This window comes from Nomascus leucogenys, chromosome 12 (genome assembly GCF_006542625.1).
Source record: "Nomascus leucogenys isolate Asia chromosome 12, Asia_NLE_v1, whole genome shotgun sequence".
NCBI lineage: Eukaryota > Metazoa > Chordata > Mammalia > Primates > Hylobatidae > Nomascus > Nomascus leucogenys.
Genome location: NC_044392.1, coordinates 99,176,734 through 99,195,056, shown reverse-complemented (window position 1 = coordinate 99,195,056; position 18,323 = coordinate 99,176,734). Strand labels below are relative to the sequence as shown.

At 38.1% G+C, this 18,323-nt stretch overlaps 1 protein-coding gene across 3 annotated transcripts in view; it reads right to left on the bottom strand.

Annotated features, from left to right (window-relative positions):
- ERICH3 (glutamate rich 3) overlaps positions 1-13,654 on the bottom strand; it is a 106,130-nt gene extending 92,476 nt beyond the window's left edge. For 2 of the 3 annotated variants that reach the window (XM_030825180.1, XM_030825181.1), the window contains exon 1: positions 13,365-13,622. In XM_030825180.1, coding sequence (XP_030681040.1) covers positions 13,365-13,387 — 23 coding nt within the window. In that variant the 5' untranslated portion in view covers positions 13,388-13,622. Of the gene's footprint in view, positions 1-13,364 lie in introns of all 3 variants that reach the window. The other variant, XM_003260202.3, reaches the window with a different exon arrangement.
- Between the last annotated feature and the right edge of the window lie 4,669 nt (positions 13,655-18,323).

Sequence of the window (18,323 nt, the reverse complement as noted above, 5' to 3'; positions counted from 1 at the left end):
GAATTGTAATTCCCATAATCCCCATGTGTCATGGGAGGGACCCAGTGGGAGACAATTTAATCGTGGGGTTACCCTCATGCTACTCATGCTATTCTTGTGATAGTGAGTGAATTCTCATGAGATCTGATGGCTTTATAAGGGGCTTTCCCTTTTGCTCGGCACTTCTCCTTCCCACCACCATTTGAGGAAGGACGTGTTTGCTTCCCCTTCCACCATCATTGCAAGTTTCCTGAGACCTTACTAGGAACCTCTTTAAACTTCCTTCCTTTGTAAATTACCCAGTCTAAGGTAGTTCTTTATAGTAATGTGAGAACAGACTAATACAATTTAACATAAAATTAATATAATAAAAGGGAATTGACTTTACAGTATTATTAAACTGTAAATTGTTGATTAAAGCAGTTACCATTATGTGTCAAATATACTTTAGAGGGCTGTGTTGGCTTGGAAATCTGATCACTCTTTATTTACATTTGATCTTGGAACACAGTCTTTTATAGATATGAATAGCCTACTTAAACTCTTTAAACTACCATCCATTGATTATAAGAAGGCTCGGTATATATGTGTGCATACATTCAGACACATAAGTTATATATATATATATACATAAATACTTTTATACATGTATGTATAATTTTCAGTTACTTTCTAGTCTTTGGGTATTTCCACAAATGCTTATGAATGGTACCTAATGGCTGTCAGTGATTTCCACTAGTTTTCTGTGATGCAAGTCATAGGGTCTGCTTATCTGAATCAAACTTGGCAAATTAAAAAAAAAAACTCTCACATATTCTTTTCAATGTGAATAGTACTGTTTTAATGTACAATGGGAAAATGTTCAGAAATGATCCCACAGAGTGAGGTACTATGAGAAAGAAAAAAAGAAGAAGAAGGAAAGGAAAGGAAAAAGGGAAGAAAAAGCAAAACAGAAAAGCCAGACACCAAAGAGAACAAATCAATAAATTTACTATGTGTGTTGAGAAGGAAAACATAATTAACCATGTTAAAAACCTCCTAAGTGCCCTGAAATGTAATTCTTATGTGCAGTAGTAAGATTTAAAACAGTAATGACATCTGGGCAAAGGTTAAAAAGGTTGACTAAATTTTAAATGCTCAACCATTTAAAAATAATCCCATAAGATTTTCACCAGTCTTTCTACCATTTGTCAATGTCAAAGCAATGATGCAGTTTCAAGAGTTTGTCTTGAATTCTCAAATTTGATAAAAAGAGCAAGTGTGCTAGAGAGGTACAAAAGCTCTGGGTCATTGCTTCCATTTTTATTGAAGTTCTCAGTTGTTCAGAGAATGATTTCCTTAAAGGAGCAACCTCATTTTGAGGGGTCATGAATTGGTAGGTCAATGTTAATTTTCTTTCTAAAGATTCATGAATCTAAGAACAGGTTGTCATTTAAAAGAAATTAGTTTAATTGAACAAGAAAGTGATTTATTGACTGGAAACACCTTCTCTATGCTCCCTTCCAATTAGCTTGGGACATGTCTGCTTATTTTGAACTGTATATTTTATTTATTTGGGGTTTATGTCCCTTAAGAATTAAATCCTAAAGACTTAAGCAACATATGCTTTACACAAAGATCAAAATAAATACACAATAGGTGCCATTCACTGAGTACCTATTGTATGTCAATATTTATTAGCCCCATGTTTTTGAAGGAAGAAAATAAGATGCAGAAATTAACTCTCCTGAGTTTGCATAAAGCATAACTGGAATTTAAAGCTACATCCTTCTGACTCCAAAAATAAATCCTCTTCTGAAGTAGCATGTTTATCTCATAGTTTTTTGCACTGGACATTGATTTTTTTCTCTTTGGAATATCAGCCCTTTTAATTTAGAGGAAGACAAAAAAATGGGAAAGATGAGTTTCAGACAGTTGGAATTTTATTCATTCCTTCTTTGAAGTGTTCCCATTTTTTGCCCACACTCCTGACTACAGTTTCTGAATATCTCTGTCTTTTAATCACCCTGCCTGAGTTCTCTTTCTCCCTGTCACAGCATTCTCAAGTTTGATTTCTGCTCCATGCTCTTGCATGTGGCCCTGAAACATCAGACTTTCCATTAATTTTTCTGAGCCAATCTCCTCACCAAGGACTGGAATCTCAATATTCCTTTTCACACACTGCAGCCTGAGGCCAGCCTCACCCACTCCCTAAGGTTTTGTTCTGGAAGATTCCAGCATGAGTTGAAGTTCCATGTCTCCAGCTTGACTGAAAGGAAAGAAGAACTATGGGAAAGAAGATTTTAAAAGTCATAATCTTACATAAATCCCTATGAATTGTAGTGAAATATTCATTTGTTGCAGTTGCAGAGAGATTCCCAACTATTGACTTCAACAGAAAAAAAAAAAATGTTTAAACTCATTTTTATAAAGGCTTAGGAGATGATCAGAAATAAATCTGAAATTAATTTATGACTTAAAATTGAAGGCAAATATCATTTTTTTTTAAAAAAAGGAAAAATCCTAATCTGGTATGTACAGTTAGTGTTCTACTCAAGGTTCCAAAAACTAAGTAAGACACAGTAAGTAGAACTTAAAAACAAAAGTTAATTAGAGGCATTAACTTCTTACAGGCCAGCTTTCACATGGTTTTAAAGCATCCTTGCCTGCTTCTAAGAACATGTCACCTAAATAAACAAGTAATGCTGCTGTCTCCTCTCGCTTATTTGAAGTCACGATAGACTACTGCAGTGATGACAGAAATTATACCATGTTTTTAAAGAGTGCTTTTTACTATTTAAAAATGTTTCCCAACCACGCATGGTGGCTCATACCTGTAATCCCAGCTATTTGGGAGGCTAAGGTGGGATAATTGCTTGAGCTTAGCAGTTTGAGACCAGCCTAGGCAAACATGGTGAAATCACATCTCTAAAAAAATTAAAAATGTTTCCAGATATATCATTTTATGTCTTTCCCCTTCTTCAACATTCTTTCCCCAAATTAATCTCTCCAGGATGCCTTCTCCAATTAACCCACCTCTGCATCTAGCTCAGGACTTAGGTATGGAAGTTGTCCTATAGAAATCTCTGCCTGCTTATGTACCATCAGTATTACAAGCTACCAGACACCAAGCGAACATATTGACATACACTACGTGTCAGGCCCTGTGCTAAATGTACTACAGCATCTAATTTAACCCTAACAACAACTACAAAGCAGATATAAATCCCACAAGGATGGAAAAAAACAAGAATCAGAGAAATTATATAAGATGCTTAGGGTCACACAACTGTCTGGCAAATATGACAATCTAAAACTCAGCTGAAGTCCAGTAGCAGCCAGTCACTAAAGCTCTGTAGTGGACATGGTTGACTGGCTACAAGAAGCCATTCCCAAACTCGTCTTCCTTGCCCATCTCCCATAGTAGAAGTTAGAAAGTCAAATACACCCTTTCCTACTCTCTCTTATAGCAAGGCATGTCCATTGCTGCAGTTATGGTCCATGACATATAAAGGAAAGTCTAATGGAAGGGTTCTAAAAATGGTGTCCTTCCTGATTTTTGTTAAAAAAAAAAAAAAAGAAGCCTTCTTTTCACGCATCTGTTTCCTTTTGGTTTGGAGTGGTTTGATAAGAATATAATGCCTGAATCTAGGGTAGTCATCTTGCTAACATACAAAAAAATAAAAAAATGTTGCACAGATAAGGCCCAAGTCCTGGTATTACTAAAAAATGTAATCACCTACCGGTAGGACTACTTGTAAAATAAATAATAACTTTTATTATTATTTAAGCCACTAGTAGTTTGGCTTTCTGTTACTCTCAGCTGAATGTATTCCTAAGGTCACTAAAGTCAGAGACATATGGTAGGAATTACTGAGCTCAGTTTGCGGCATAGTCCTGGGATAAAATGAGAACCCAAAGATGTAGACACGTATGGTCTCCACCCCATGGAGTTTGCAATTTACATGGGAGATACAAAAACTATTCAAACGCTACAAGGAAAGTATCTGTGTGGTACCTGTTGGTATAACTTTGAAGACAAAATAGTCTTAGAAGCAGCTCTTTAAGTAGTATAGCTTTGTCAGTACGGTTTTAAAAACAGAATAATCAACTTGAATAATCCACAGGAATATAATAAAAATGCAAACTATAATTATTTATGGATGTAGAAGTTCAAATGATTTTGATTTTCCTCATGGTACTTTTCTGCTCAAAGTAAAAAATTTTCAGAATACAGATAAATACAAAGAGAAAGATTAAAAAAAAAAACAAACACTTGTATCCTTAGTACCCAGAGAGTTGAAGTTCCTTCTAACTCTGTTATTCTAATTTACAGCAGATTATTTTATTTCAATCTAAACAACAGAAACAATATCATGCTAAATATCTTGGAGCAAGCAATGAAGAGAAACAGCTTCTTTGTATGAGAGCCAAATAATATTCACAAATATAAAATATTACAATCCATGGCATATAGAGAATGCCAAATTAACTGCTACTATAAAACACTATGATTCGATTCAATTTAAAATCCTTAGTTTTTAATGCTGTTTCATAACTACTATGTGCAATTTATATTGTCTGTTTAGTTCCCTGCTGTTTCTTTCCTTGCTTCAATATTTTGCCCTAAGAATTTTCATTAATTTGTAAATGTTTATGACTATTATAGAAAAATAATAACAGTCCCATAAAAATGGATCACCAGCTTAAAATGTTCAATTTTCTATTGCAACCAGCATCAGGCACTGAGAGGTAGGAAGTAATTTGATTACTAATCAGACTTAACAGTTCAACACTTACCTGTAGAGATCATTGATTTATTACCTTAATTATTTCTCCTCACTAAGCCTTTACTCATATTTTTTGTTAGCTTTGACTTTTATCTCTCTTTTGAACTTTTGGCTTCAAATCTCCATTCTCCATGTTATAGATTTAATGTCTGTATCACCCCAAAATTCATATGTTGAAATCTTAACCCACAATGTTACTGTATTAGGAGATGGGTTCTTTAGGAGTTGATTAGGTGTAGGTAAAAACCCTCATGAATGGAATTAGTGTCTTAAAAAAGAGACCTCAGAAAGCTCTCTCCCCACTTCTGCCATGTGAGGGCCCAGCAAGAAGATGGCCATCTGCAGCCTGGGCGACAGAAAGAAAAAAATGACGGCCATCTGTGAACCAGAGAGCAGGCCCTCACCAGACCCCAAAAATGTCTCTTGGGCTCCCCAACCTCCAGAGCTGTGAGAAATGAAATTCTATCATTTATAAGCCACCTAGTCTATGGTATTCTATTTTAACAGCCCAAATTGACCAAGACCCCCATATGTTATCAATCAATCATTTATTTTAAATGATCCTGCATTTCTCATAAAAACCACTTTCAGCCTTTGCAGAGCCAAGCAATGAAGAGCATCAACAGCTACAAACAGGTTGCGTTAGTTTGGTAGGGCTGCCATAACAAGGCATCAGGTAGCTCAAACAACAAAAATTTATTTTCTCATAGTTCTAGAAATCTGACCTTAAGGTGTCAGCAGGGTTGGTTTCTTCTGAGGGCTATGAGAGAAGAGTCTGTTTCAGTTCTCTCTTTTTGGTTTGCAGATGGCCATGTTTGTGAGCATGCCTTTGTCCTAATCTTCTCTTCTTATGAAGACACCAGTCACATTGGATTAGGGTCCAGATATTGGCCTGATTTAACCCTAATTACCTCTTTAAAGACCCTGTCTCCAATACAGTCACATTCTGAGGAACTGAGGGTTAGGACTTCAACATATAAATTACAGGGGGAGGGGGAAGGGGAGGCAGACAGAAGGGAGGGTGGCACAATTAAGTCCATGACACAGAAATAACCAGAAAGGCGACCAACCTAAGTATGTATCATGGACTTAGAGAAGAAATAAGGGACATCTTTTCTGAGTACATAAAAACCCAAAATACCATACGTTGATTCTGAATTATCTGTGCTGGCAAACAGAGAAAGATCATTGATGACCATCAAAAAAGGGCATAGATACCTTCTATATCCCAGAATGTGCATGTAGATAGCTCAGAAGAAAGAGAAGAGGATAATGAGGATCTCTAAGAGAGTCCCCAGAGCATGGGGAAACCATGCTTTCACTGTCAGAAAAAAACTGCACTTCACAGTAACCTGCTCATCGACCAAAAAAGTTAACCATACAAAAGAGACAAGGGGACAAAGACAGCAAGAGCAAGTAGACCCACAAGAGAATAAGAAATTACTAAAGAATCCAGATCTATATGAAATCTATATATCTACACTCTTCAATGTTCTTCACTTTTAAAGTATGCTTCTTGTGGCTCACTGTGAAAGCAATGATTTTACAATTGTCAAAAAATTTTTAATCCTAATACTGAAAGAGTCTCAGTAAGGTATGATTTGTCAAGCTGCACTGTTCAACTTGTCACATCTTTTTCTCTTTCCTCCAGAAAAACATTAATCCAAAAAGGCAAGCTCTCAGGTGAATTACTTTAATCCAAGTATATTTCCTGATACGACAATTTGCAGCAATGATGTTGTCAACAAAGGATGTGTTTCCTTACTGGGACTTATGTAAGAAGAGAGTGATTTTAGAGCTTCTGGCCAGTGAAAGAACCAAATGACTTCTGCTCTGCTGGAACCCAGAGGTATAGCAAATCCTATCTTATGTTTGGGTCGACTTTTTAGTTAGCACAATATGCAAATATACTACCTGGTTAAAAAAAAAAAAAAATCTATCCTTGAAAATCACTTATTTAACCCATGAAGTGTAATATGCATGATTGTGTGTTCAATGTACTATTCAGCAATTTTTGTATGCTGAAGTTTTAGAACCATGGATCTAAGCCAAAGAAATAAACAAAAGAAACATCAAAATGCAGTGCCCACAGATTCAAATAATTCTCCCTTGATTATGTAGACATTGTACAAGTAGGGCACTGCACAATCTTCCTATTCAATATAATCAGGATTAGTAGCTGGTCAGTGAAACAAAAAGTAAAATTGATGAAATAACTGTACATGAATACGTTTACCTTAAATTTTTTTTAATTAAAAGCATAAATACATATCTGTTCACTATTTTTTGTGATGCCAAGGTCTTTATTTTGTCTATGACTCAGCTGATTTTCCTCTGTCTTTTTTTTATATGAATCATTCACGTAATATATCATTTAGGATTTCCAGTTTAGAAAAAGGTGACAAAGACACTTACAAACCAATATGAATATTTAATCTTAGATTTTTTGTTTTTGCAAATTTTATCCCCACCTAATTTGACAGATTTATTTAAACTGGTTGACATGTATGGAGTCATTCCATAACATACACTATTCTCAACTATTTGTGTGGGGAAGCGAGTAAGCCATAGCAGGGGAAATTCCAATAATTCAGTCTGCACACCACTTCTCTTGGTCTGTACCAAAATGAATAACTAAAGGTTAGAAGATTATTTCAGTACTACCTTCAGTGGCTAAAGTTTTAATTGAAAGTGATAGCACTGGAAATTAAAAATGTCAAAAATAATTAAACTTTACCTCAGCTTCTGAATATTTGGGGCTGGTTTTTAAATTCAGAATTAAATCAGAAGTTTTATTTTCCCATCTCCCTGAAAACCTTGCATGGATTTATTAATAATCAAAATAAGTTAGGCACATCTCCACCTATCCTCCTAGTTAGAGATGCTTTTTCTTAGCAGAAACTGAGAGAAACCCAAAGACTTTCCTGGGGGAACTTGGATAAGGATAGTTGATATAGTCTGGCTCTGTGTCGCCACCCAAATCTCATCTCAAATTTTAATCCCCACATGTTGAGGGAGGGACCTGGTAGGAGGTGACTGGATTATGGAAGCACTTTCCCCCTTGCTGTTCTTGTGACAGTGAGGGAGTTCTCAGGAGATCTGATGGTTTAAAAGTGTGGCACTTCCCCTTCACATGCTTTCTCTCCTGCCACGATGTAAGACGTTCCTTGCTTCCCCTTCACCTTCCACCATGATTGTAAGTTTCTTGAGACCTCTCCAGCTGTGCAGAACTATAAGTCAATTAAACCTTTTTTCTTTATAAATTACCCAGTGTCAGGAAGTATCTTTATAGCAGTGTAAGAACGGGCCAATAAAATTGTTTTAAGGGAATCAATTTCATTGCTCAAGTTTACTTTGTACTCCCCTAAAATTGATCTTCCTGAAAAATGCACTTCCAGTCATGTTGATTTCCACTTACTTTTTTATAATTATCTTTGAATTTTCCAGGAGAAAGACACATCTCTCATCATCTGGTGGTCTTATTACGTAGTGTTTTGAGCTTAGAAAAACATCTGAGAAACAGACAATTTGAAGTATTGCACAGGTATTGATACAAGAAATGACTTTCATGACTGGGCAACAAACCTAATTGCAAGTCAAACACTGTAGTTTCCAATTCTTAGCTTTCAGTATAGTTGAAGAAGGACCAATTGAGCTGTCATTTGAAAGGTCATCAAAAACATTTTTTGTGTGTGATCACTAGGTGATTTTTGGCTTATAACTCTGAAGGAATTCAAAGAATTAAATGACATTGCCATAACAAACCCCTTTCCATTCCCATCTACTTACATGAACATGTTTGTTAAAGGAGTAAGAGAAGAAATGACATCTATATATATTTTTAAAAGAGCAGAATCTATAACATGAAATGCTTTACAGAGGAAGCCACAACAAATGAGCCTGTTCAACTCATTTAAGCACAATCAATTTACCCTTTAGTGTGTTAATATTTAACGGGAGGGTGAATAGAAACTACCAAAGTTTAATTTAAATATTTAATGACTTAAAGTCTGAAATTCTGTGTGAAAGAGATAATTTTGGTGGTGCAAGTGGGTAACAAACAGACTAGAATGTTACTGTAGCTATCCAAAGTACATCCCAGTTTGCTAACTCAGAAGGCAAGAAATGTATGCTACTTAAGAATGCAATGGACCTTTCTTTAGGAAATAATGTGGTGGGTGGGTTTATCATTGTTGTCTGTCCTGGATACACATACTATGTAAAATTGACAACTTGACCTAATGGTAGTTTTTAATCTGCCTTTGATGAAAAACGATTGTGTTATCAGGGAGTACTAAGGATGTATCAATTCTTTCTTTACCATGCTTCAGTGTACTCAGTCATTACAGAAACACTTCTTTACATTAAAAAGGTATAAACTAATAAGTCTAAACTAACAAAAAATGCTTCTAAACCTTTGAACAGTCTTTCAAAATATATGTCTTCTGCATTTTTTTCTTGTCATGAGCTATAATGCTTCTCATTCTTCCTTCCTCAAAGAAAATTTACAGATCAGTGTGACTATCTCTATTTAAACCCAAGTGTATCTTTCACACAGAAAGCCAACTGCACATGAATTCAGTGATGATCCTTTGAAGGAGCCAGAGGAGACATATCATTTTATCCTCATGCATGACTGAGGGATATAAAATCACCATTCCACCTCTAGAACTCATGCACAACCCACAAACACACACATAAATAGCAACATGAGTGAGATTTAGCAAACTAGAAGGACAATCAATTGTAATTTTCCACTATAAAACAATTTCATTCAAGATAGCAATGCTGGAAATGGTATTTTATAGTTGACTTCTACCAAATTATGATGCAGCTCAGATTCAAAATCTCTATTATCTTTGGCAGAAGTTTTAAAAACCATTTTTATTTACTCCAAACTCTATCTGAACAAAGCCAGCACAGGCCCTTTGCAATTTTTACATCAAGTGCTTCATGCTATAATTAAGTAAGCAATGGAAATCAAAGGAAGCACTAAGAGAAGGAATCGGGACATCATTTATTGATTGGTGGCATTTGAGGGATTTAAAATTTTTGTTTTAGTATATAACTGCACTTTATTACCATTTTACCCTTAAAATGTAGTAAGTACAAAACTGCTTCAGTAATGATAGAAAAGCCTTCTCAGCTTTAATGAAACCTTTTATTTGCTACTGAAACTTTTATTATTTCCAAATGGCAACATAAGCAAGAAAAAGTCACTACTTTTATTTGAGGAAAAACTTTAGCATTTCAAATAATTTTGTTCTTGGGTGAATTTTAAGACATTTAGATTTGTTGTATTTATGCTTGTTGTTTTCATTTACTTTTGATAAATTACAACCAAAAAATGTATACACACACTATTACAAAATTAGCCTCTAATCATCTATCAAAATACTAGGTACTTACATACAGCCATCCTCTATCAGATGTTGGTCTGATCCAGACACAAATTTTTATATATTTAGGCTCCTGCACATCTCAGTTGTTGACCATGTGAGGCAACATAGTGTGATGGTGAAGAGAAATGGCTCTGATGCTATATGGTCTGGCTTTGTATTCCAGCCCTTACCCTTCCTAGCAATGCTACCTCTAGAAACTTCTCAGTCCTTGTTGCGGAAAGTCAGAGACCCTGAATGGAGGGACCAGCTGGAGCCACAGCAGAGGAACATAAATTGTGAAGATTTCATGGACATTTATTAGTTCCCAAATAATACTTATATAATTTCTTATGCCTGTCTTTACTTTAATCTCTTAATCCTGTTATCTTCGTCAGATAAGGATGTATGTCACCTCAGGACCATTGTGATAATTGTGTTAACTGTACAAATTGATTGTAAAACATGTGTGTTTGAACAATATGAAATCAGTGCACCTTGAAAAAGAACAGAATAACAGCGATTTTTAGGGAACAAGGGAAGACAACCATAAGGTCTGACTGCCTGTGGAGTCAGGCAAAAAGCCATATTTTTCTTCTTGCAGAGAGCCTATAAATGGACACGCAAGTAGGAGAGAGATTGCTAAATTCTTTTCCTAGCAAGGAATATTAATATTAATACCCTGGGAAAGGAATGTATTCCTGGGGGGAGGTCTATAAACAGCTGCTCTGGGAGTGTCTGTCTTATGCGGCTGAGATAAGGACTGATATACGCCCTGGTCTCCTGCAGTACCCTCAGGCTTACTAGGATGGGGAAAAAACTCTGCCCTGGTAATTTTGTGGTCAGACCGGTTCTCTGCTCTCGAACCCTGTTTTCTGTTGTTTAAGATGTTTATCAAGATAATGTGTGCACCGCTGTACAGAGACCCTTATCAGTAGTTCTGCTTTTGCCCTTTGCCTTGTGATCTTTGTTGGACCCTTATCAGTAGTTCTGCTTTTGCCCTTTGCCTTGTGATCTTTGTTGGACCCTTATCAGTAGTTCTGCTTTTGCCGTTTGTCCTGTTCCCTCAGAAGCATGTGATCTTTGTTCTGCTTTTTGCCCTTTGAAGCATATGATCTTTGTACCTACTCTCTGTTATTACACCCCCTCCCCTTTTGAAACCCTTAATAAAAAACTTGCTGGTTTGAGACTCAGGGGGGAATTACAGTCCTACCAATATGTGATGTCACCCTGGTGGCCCAGCTGTAAAATTCCTCTCTTTATACTGTCTCTCTCTATTTCTCAGCTGGTCAACACTCATGGAAAATATAAAGAATGTATGTTGAAATATTGGGGGTGGGTTCCCCCAATAAGTCCTCAAATTCCTTATCTGTAATAATGAGGGTGACTAAAAACCAGCATGAGTGGGAAGATTTAATAAGGTAGTTCATATAAAACACTCGAATGGAGCCTGGCACATTGTATGCACATAATAAATATTTAGTTCTAACACAGTTTTCATTTCTGAATACACACATCTCTAGATTGGATGCACCATCCAGCAATATCATTTATTCAACACACATTTGTTGAGTTTTATTTTGTTCTGAACACTGTCCTAAGTAAAGGGGGCAGAGAAATTAATACAATATGGTGCCTACTTTTCAGGAGCTTACCATTTAAGTGTAAAGTATTTGTTGCCATCTTAATACCTTTCCTGAAGAGTACCATGAAACATACTCTTGCATTAAATCACAAATTTCCCTTTTCCCCATAGGCTTGGAACTAATGGAACTTCAGAAAAATTGGACTTCAGTTTCTGAAATCTTAATCATGCACAGTTTAATAAATAGCTACATTTTTTTCACATTTTAAAATAGATGATTAAATGGTCTAATCAGATTCTAACTAGCCAAAAACTTGAAAAACATAGGAAGACAACCATGACTGACACATTTATTTTCCCAAATGCAAACATACTGCAAACATCAGCTGCTGAAAAATAGTGCTATTTGCATCTTACGTAGCACCTTACATGACCCACAGATAACTAAAAATTGCACAGGAGTTCAGCATCAAAATGTTAAAAAGTACCTAAATTAAATTCAACTTGAGATCAAACAAAAAGTTTATTTAGTCATAGCTATATCACTTTTCTAAAAGTTCTGAAACTGATTTCCAACATGGCAACTTATATGGCTTTAGTTTTTTCAAACCTTTTCATTTACGCCATTACACTCAGAGAATTCATTAAAAAGTAAAATCTTGAAGTTTGGGTATAAGTTCCAACACAACGACTAGTGTGGTATTTCAAACATCACAAACTCCAAATGATCTCAAATATGTTGTCCTCTGCTAATTTGCTGCTCCTAAAAATGTGCAATAAATGCAATTAAAAAGGAAATTGTCTTCAATTTAATTGCAAGATTGACTAGGATATTTATCTTCTTACTAGATGTATCATGATAAAAAACCGTCTAATATGCATTACATTGTTTAATTCAGGAGGAAATTGGATATTCTCCCTTCCAATAAAAAAAAGAAACTTTTTTTTTGCAACAGCCAATAATGACGGTGTTCTTTCTAGAATACACTGAATATTGCCAAAATAGGTCCTCTGAGGGGTTCACCTGCCTAAAGCAACTGAAAGTCATGAGTAAATACACAGGCACAAAACTCCTCCCTCTCTTTTCCTGTGCCATATAACCTTCCTTTATTAAAATACTTTTTAAAGACCCTTATGGTCCTTTTGAGATTGGGCAGAAAAAAATCCCTGAAATAATACCCCCTCTTCCCAACGAAACATCTTTCAATACTGAATGAACTCACACCTCGCTTATATGTAAGCTAAGGTGAGAATGCATCTCTCAGTCTCAGATCTCCAAACGAATGCTTATTTTGGTAACCTCTTCTTTTGCATCTAAACACACATGGTCCACACCACAGGATCTTCTTGATCCCAGCGAAGGTCCTTGCTTAATGTATGCGTTTTTCACACCCATTTTTTAATCCTTCCAGGGTGAAAATTTCAAAAAGGGCGAACGTGGGTGAAAGAAACGAAGAAGGGGAGGGAGGAGACATGATGCCTGGGATTTCTGCCATCCTCGCTGCAACCCAGAATTCGTATATTTTTTCCTCTCCCCAGCCCTCCCCCTCGCTCCCCTCTCGCCCCTTCCCTCCGCAGCAGGAGGGAGGAGGAGGGGCAGCTGGCTGAAGCCGCCACCTGCCACAGCGTGGAAAAGCTCCAGTTGTCACTTACCCAGCGGGGTGAGAATGGCTCATTTTTGCAGGATCCCTTTTGGACCCCGCGGCAGGTGTGGAGGGTGGGTGCGTGGGGCCCCGTGCGCGCTGGCGCTGCGACAGTCGCGCTCGAGGGGTGGCTCCGCACTGAGGTCCCCCGTGCGCGGGCACCTGGGCTGGGCCGCCGCCGCCCCTGAGCGCCCGGGCTAGCCGCAGCCTCCCGGGCTCCCACCCTCCGTTGGTATCCACAGCTTCCCGGTTGCTAAGGGAGGAGAGAGGCAAGCGCCCAGGGTCTGGAGAAGCGGAGGCGCTACTGGAACCGAGCCTGCGGAAGCTGGAAGTGAAGTCGGCTTCTACTCCTTTTTCTGGGCCCTGATAGGGAGGAGACCCAGGCAAGCACTTGCTCCGTTACTCTGGGGCGCGAGTTCCCCAGGTATCTGTAATATGACAACACAAACACACTCGTGCACACACACAGGCACACGCACACATTTTGGCTGGCGTGCTTCCTGCTAGGCCCTCGGGAAGGAAGGACTGGGCAGCGGCTGAGGGTAATAAGAGCAGGGAGCAGCTACTGCGTGATGCGATGGTGCTACAACAGCGATTGCAAATTCGAGGGAAAGAAGGACGTCTCTCAATCTGTTTTGGGTTTTGAATTTGTTTCTGCATCTGTAAGGCATTACAATCGACTCATTTTCTCCTTGGAAAACCCCTATCCTTGTTCCTAGCTGAGGTCCCCACTTCCAGTGGGCAGGGCTGACAGTGCTGGCTTTCAGAAGATGGGGGAGACGCAGTTATTCAGTAAAGCACCCAGAAACAGTACTTATATTGGAATCCGGTACATGGAATGCAGGGCTTAGATGAAGCAGCCTGGATTTAATGAGGATCTTCATGTGAGCAAGTTTAAGCACTAGACTCAGATAACCTATTCTTGTTTTGTTCATGCTTGGTCAGGTGTTTTGCAGAATAACTTGATCTGGGGCCTCAGGTTCCTCACGTATAAGTGAAGGGTTGGACGCATCAGTGGTGACTGAGCTTTCTAGGGTCTCTACTCTGGGTCAGCCACATTTAGAGGTGGGAAGAGCATCACCTCATTAATATCATTCTGCTTTTCCTCAAGTGGTAAAGGCCCACTGAGTGTGACAGAGTTCAAACTCCTTGGTGTGACATTCAGGGGCCCTCATCACCTGGCGCCAGCGTCTTTCCCAAGCCTCTGTGACCACTTTCTCCACTACCTTAAACTCTAGCAAAACCAAACTCTTGCACTATCCCTCTAGTGGAAACATACTTTCACCCTTGACTACTTGGAAAACTTCTATTCATCCTGGAACATTTAGCTTGAACACTTCCAGTTTGACATCCTCAGGTGTGCTAATGACTCTGGCCTCTGGGAGCCACTTGGCCAGGATATGCCTCTGTTTTATGCTTACCCCCTGTATAACACTTGCTGAAGTAGATGCTGCCTTTTCTACCCAAATGCAAGCTCCTCCATTTCATTTTGTACATCTATTCCATTTTTCTATATTCTCAGAAGGAAGCAACAGTTTAATAAATGTTTGCAGCATGAGTGAAGGAAAAAAGAAACTCTTGAGTGGTAGCATTTGTAATGAGTTGTTACTAAATGCTCTCCTCAGCCTTTTATTGAGCATTTACTATCTCATTTAATCCTCATCTTCATTTTATGAGACAGTTTTTTTCTCCATTTCATAGCTATCAAAACTAATACATAAAGAAATTAATTATTTTTTCTGACATCTACAGTGGCTTCCAACAGGAAAAACTAGGATTCAAATCCAGATCTATTTGATTTCAGCCTATGAATGCCTTTAACAATTACGAGTTGATTTACTTTTCCGTGGCCCCTATAAATTGCCAGAGAAGCCAGATATTCTATACCATTACAGGTTTTGGACCTGAGTGACCACAGCCATTCCAAGAAAAAAAAAATATGATGCTAGCTCAATAGCTTAGGTCCTGAGACTGAAGGATTCAAGGCTGCTTCAGAGCCCAAATGGCCAGAGCTAGACTAAGGCAGAGGCCATCTCCCGGTGCCCCTCTACCGTGTGTCTATCCCCACTGACATTGGTTCCCATTTGAGGTTGCCCTTAATGCTCACTGTAACTAGATTTCACCTGGATAAAAATCGGGAGTGGGGAAGGAGGAGGAGGAACTAGAAAGATACATTGTAACTTGCCCCAGGTGCTGCCAATCCCTAAGGATGGTGTAAATAATGTAATCTTATATAGGTACTAGTTGTTACAAAATTCATTTTTGCAAAGAGGAAATGGCATTTTCTCACTCGTTCAATGAGAAAGGAAATTAAAACATACTATTTAGATACTCAGGATTCTGTAGAAAAGATTTGCCAGCACTCTGCAGACAGTGAGGTACCCTCAACAGCATGTATTAATTCATAAATGGGGTTTGAGTTCTCCACCCCTGTGAGCTCCACAATTTCACATTCCTGATGAAAACTGCAAGGAAGCTACTAATTTTCACTTCAGAAAATGCTCACTGTGAAAATGTATTGGGAATTTAGCCAGAATGAGTTTTATGTTAATTTCTAGAATGGAGATAGGGAAAGGGAATAAAGAAGAAAACTAAATTAAACTGTTTCAAGACCAAATAGTCACTGGAATCCTTTTCATTTTCTCACAGGGAAAAAAAAGTCCCCAGATGTCCCCAGAAGTATCATAAATTTATAAAAAGATTTCAGTTTTATAGAAAGACCTGTGGAGTGAGAGTCAGGGTCAGGAGATTGAGAGAAGTAGAAGGGCAGCGGGGAGATAAGGATTACACCTACAGTGTTGATTGGATCTTCATTTAGGGTGAACAGCAGCTGGACTTAGCAATCACAGATCTAAACTATCGGTGACGGTCTTCTTTGTTTTCTGTTGCTATAACATAATACCACAGATAAGGTGATTTATAAAGAAATTTATTTCTTACAGTTCTGGAGGCTGTGAAGTCTGATGTTAAGAGGCCACATCTGGTGGGGGCTTTCTTGCTGCATGATGACATCGTGGAGAGCATCACACAATGAGAGGGCAAGAACATGTCAGCTCAGGTCTCTCCTCTTCTTATAAAGCCACCAGAGTCATCACTGGGGGCTCCACTTTAATAACTTTATCTAGTCCTAATTACCTCCCAAAGCACCACCTCCAAATACTATCAACATATGAATTTGGAGATTAAGTTTCCAACAAAGGAAGTTTGGAGGACGCATTCAAACCGTAGCAGTGACCATGTCTTGGATCAGAGGTAGGCAATGTATGGTTTGCCAACTACATCTGATCCACTGCCTGTTTTTGTACAGTCTATAAACTAAGAATGGCTGCTACAGTTTTAAATGCTTCGGAAAAAAATCAAAAGAAGAATAATATTATATGATACATGAAAATTATATGAAGTTCACATTTTGATGTCCACAAATATTTATCAGAATATGCTCACACCTGGGTGTTTTTTTGTTTTGTTTTGTTTTTTTGCACATGACCTATGCTTTCATGTAACAATGGCAGAGTTGAGTAGTTGCAACAGTGACTTTATGGCCCATGAAACCTAAAATGCTTGCTATCTTTCCCGTTACCAAAGTTTGCTGACCTCTGGCCTAACTTATCACCACAACTGGAGACGTAACTTACCCTCACAGACTTTGAGAACAAGGACCACACCTTTGTATTCCCAGTACCAAATGCTCTGTGCCTCTCACAGAGGGGTGCTGAATAAATAGGCAAATGAAGAAATTAATGAATAGATTGAAGAAATAAGTTTTCCATGTGTTTAATATTCTCCTGAAAGACAGAGTTCAGGTTACCAAGACTTTCTCCCCAGATGTAATTCCAAAGGCATTTTGGAGATCTTCAAGGCTACTACTCCTATCTCAGTCTACGAGTGTCAGGACCTTAAAGCACGATGATTTGATGTGATCCAGGGCTACTTTCTTTATCAGCATTATATAAAACCTCAGTAGGAGGCAAATAAGGTAAGCATTTCATCAGGACATGCTCCATTGTGCAGAAGGTTAAATTTACAAGCGAGTTTCCTAATACCTTACATCCCCCAATGTTAGCTTGGGTTGCTTAAAACTATCACACTGAGAGGCTGAAGAATGAAGTGCCAATGTACACAATTTAACTTCCAACCTTTGATAATAAGGGGTGCACTGCCCTGAAGTTGTTTTCTGTTGTCTGAATGTCCCCCAAAATTCACGTGTTGATATTTAATCACCAATGAGATAGTATTAACAGGTGAGTCTTTAGGACATGATTAAGACCTGAGAGTAAAACCTCATGGATGGGAATAAAGCCCTTATAAAAGGGCTTGAGAGAGTGGGTTCACTGCCTTCTGTCTATTTTGGCATGTGAGACCCAGTTTTCCCCCTCTCCAGAGGACACAACTACCCGGTGCCATCTTGGAAGCAGAGAGCAGCCCTCACCAGACACCAAACCTTCCAGTGCTTTGATCTTGGACTCCCAGCCTCTAGAACAGTGAGAAATGAATTTCTATTTTTTATAAATTATCCAGTCTCTAATATTCTGTTATAGCAGCACATGCAGACTAAGACAATAAGCTTAATTCCAGTGATCCATTTAGTGAGGCATGGCATTAGACCTAGGAAAGGCTAAGCAGGCATATACAATGAATAGAGTGACAAACTCAAATGTGCATCCCTAATTTAGAGTTCTGAACAACATGGATAGGCAAGCTGTCTCCAGATCTTTCTATCCCTATTTTTCAGTTGCATCAAATCTGCAAACCGATCAGTTGGAATAGGGACAGTCAATTGACTTATTTAGTGGCCATGGGAAATCAATGACATTTTCTAAGCCTGTGGTCTCAGAGATGAACAGAACTCCTGTCTTCCCTCAAATTTGAAGTCTATTGGGTAAAATGACGTGCAAAGAATGACAAAGCAAAATGCCTAATGCTGTGATGCAAATATGTGTAACGTGTCTTCTAATTAATGTTCCTGCCC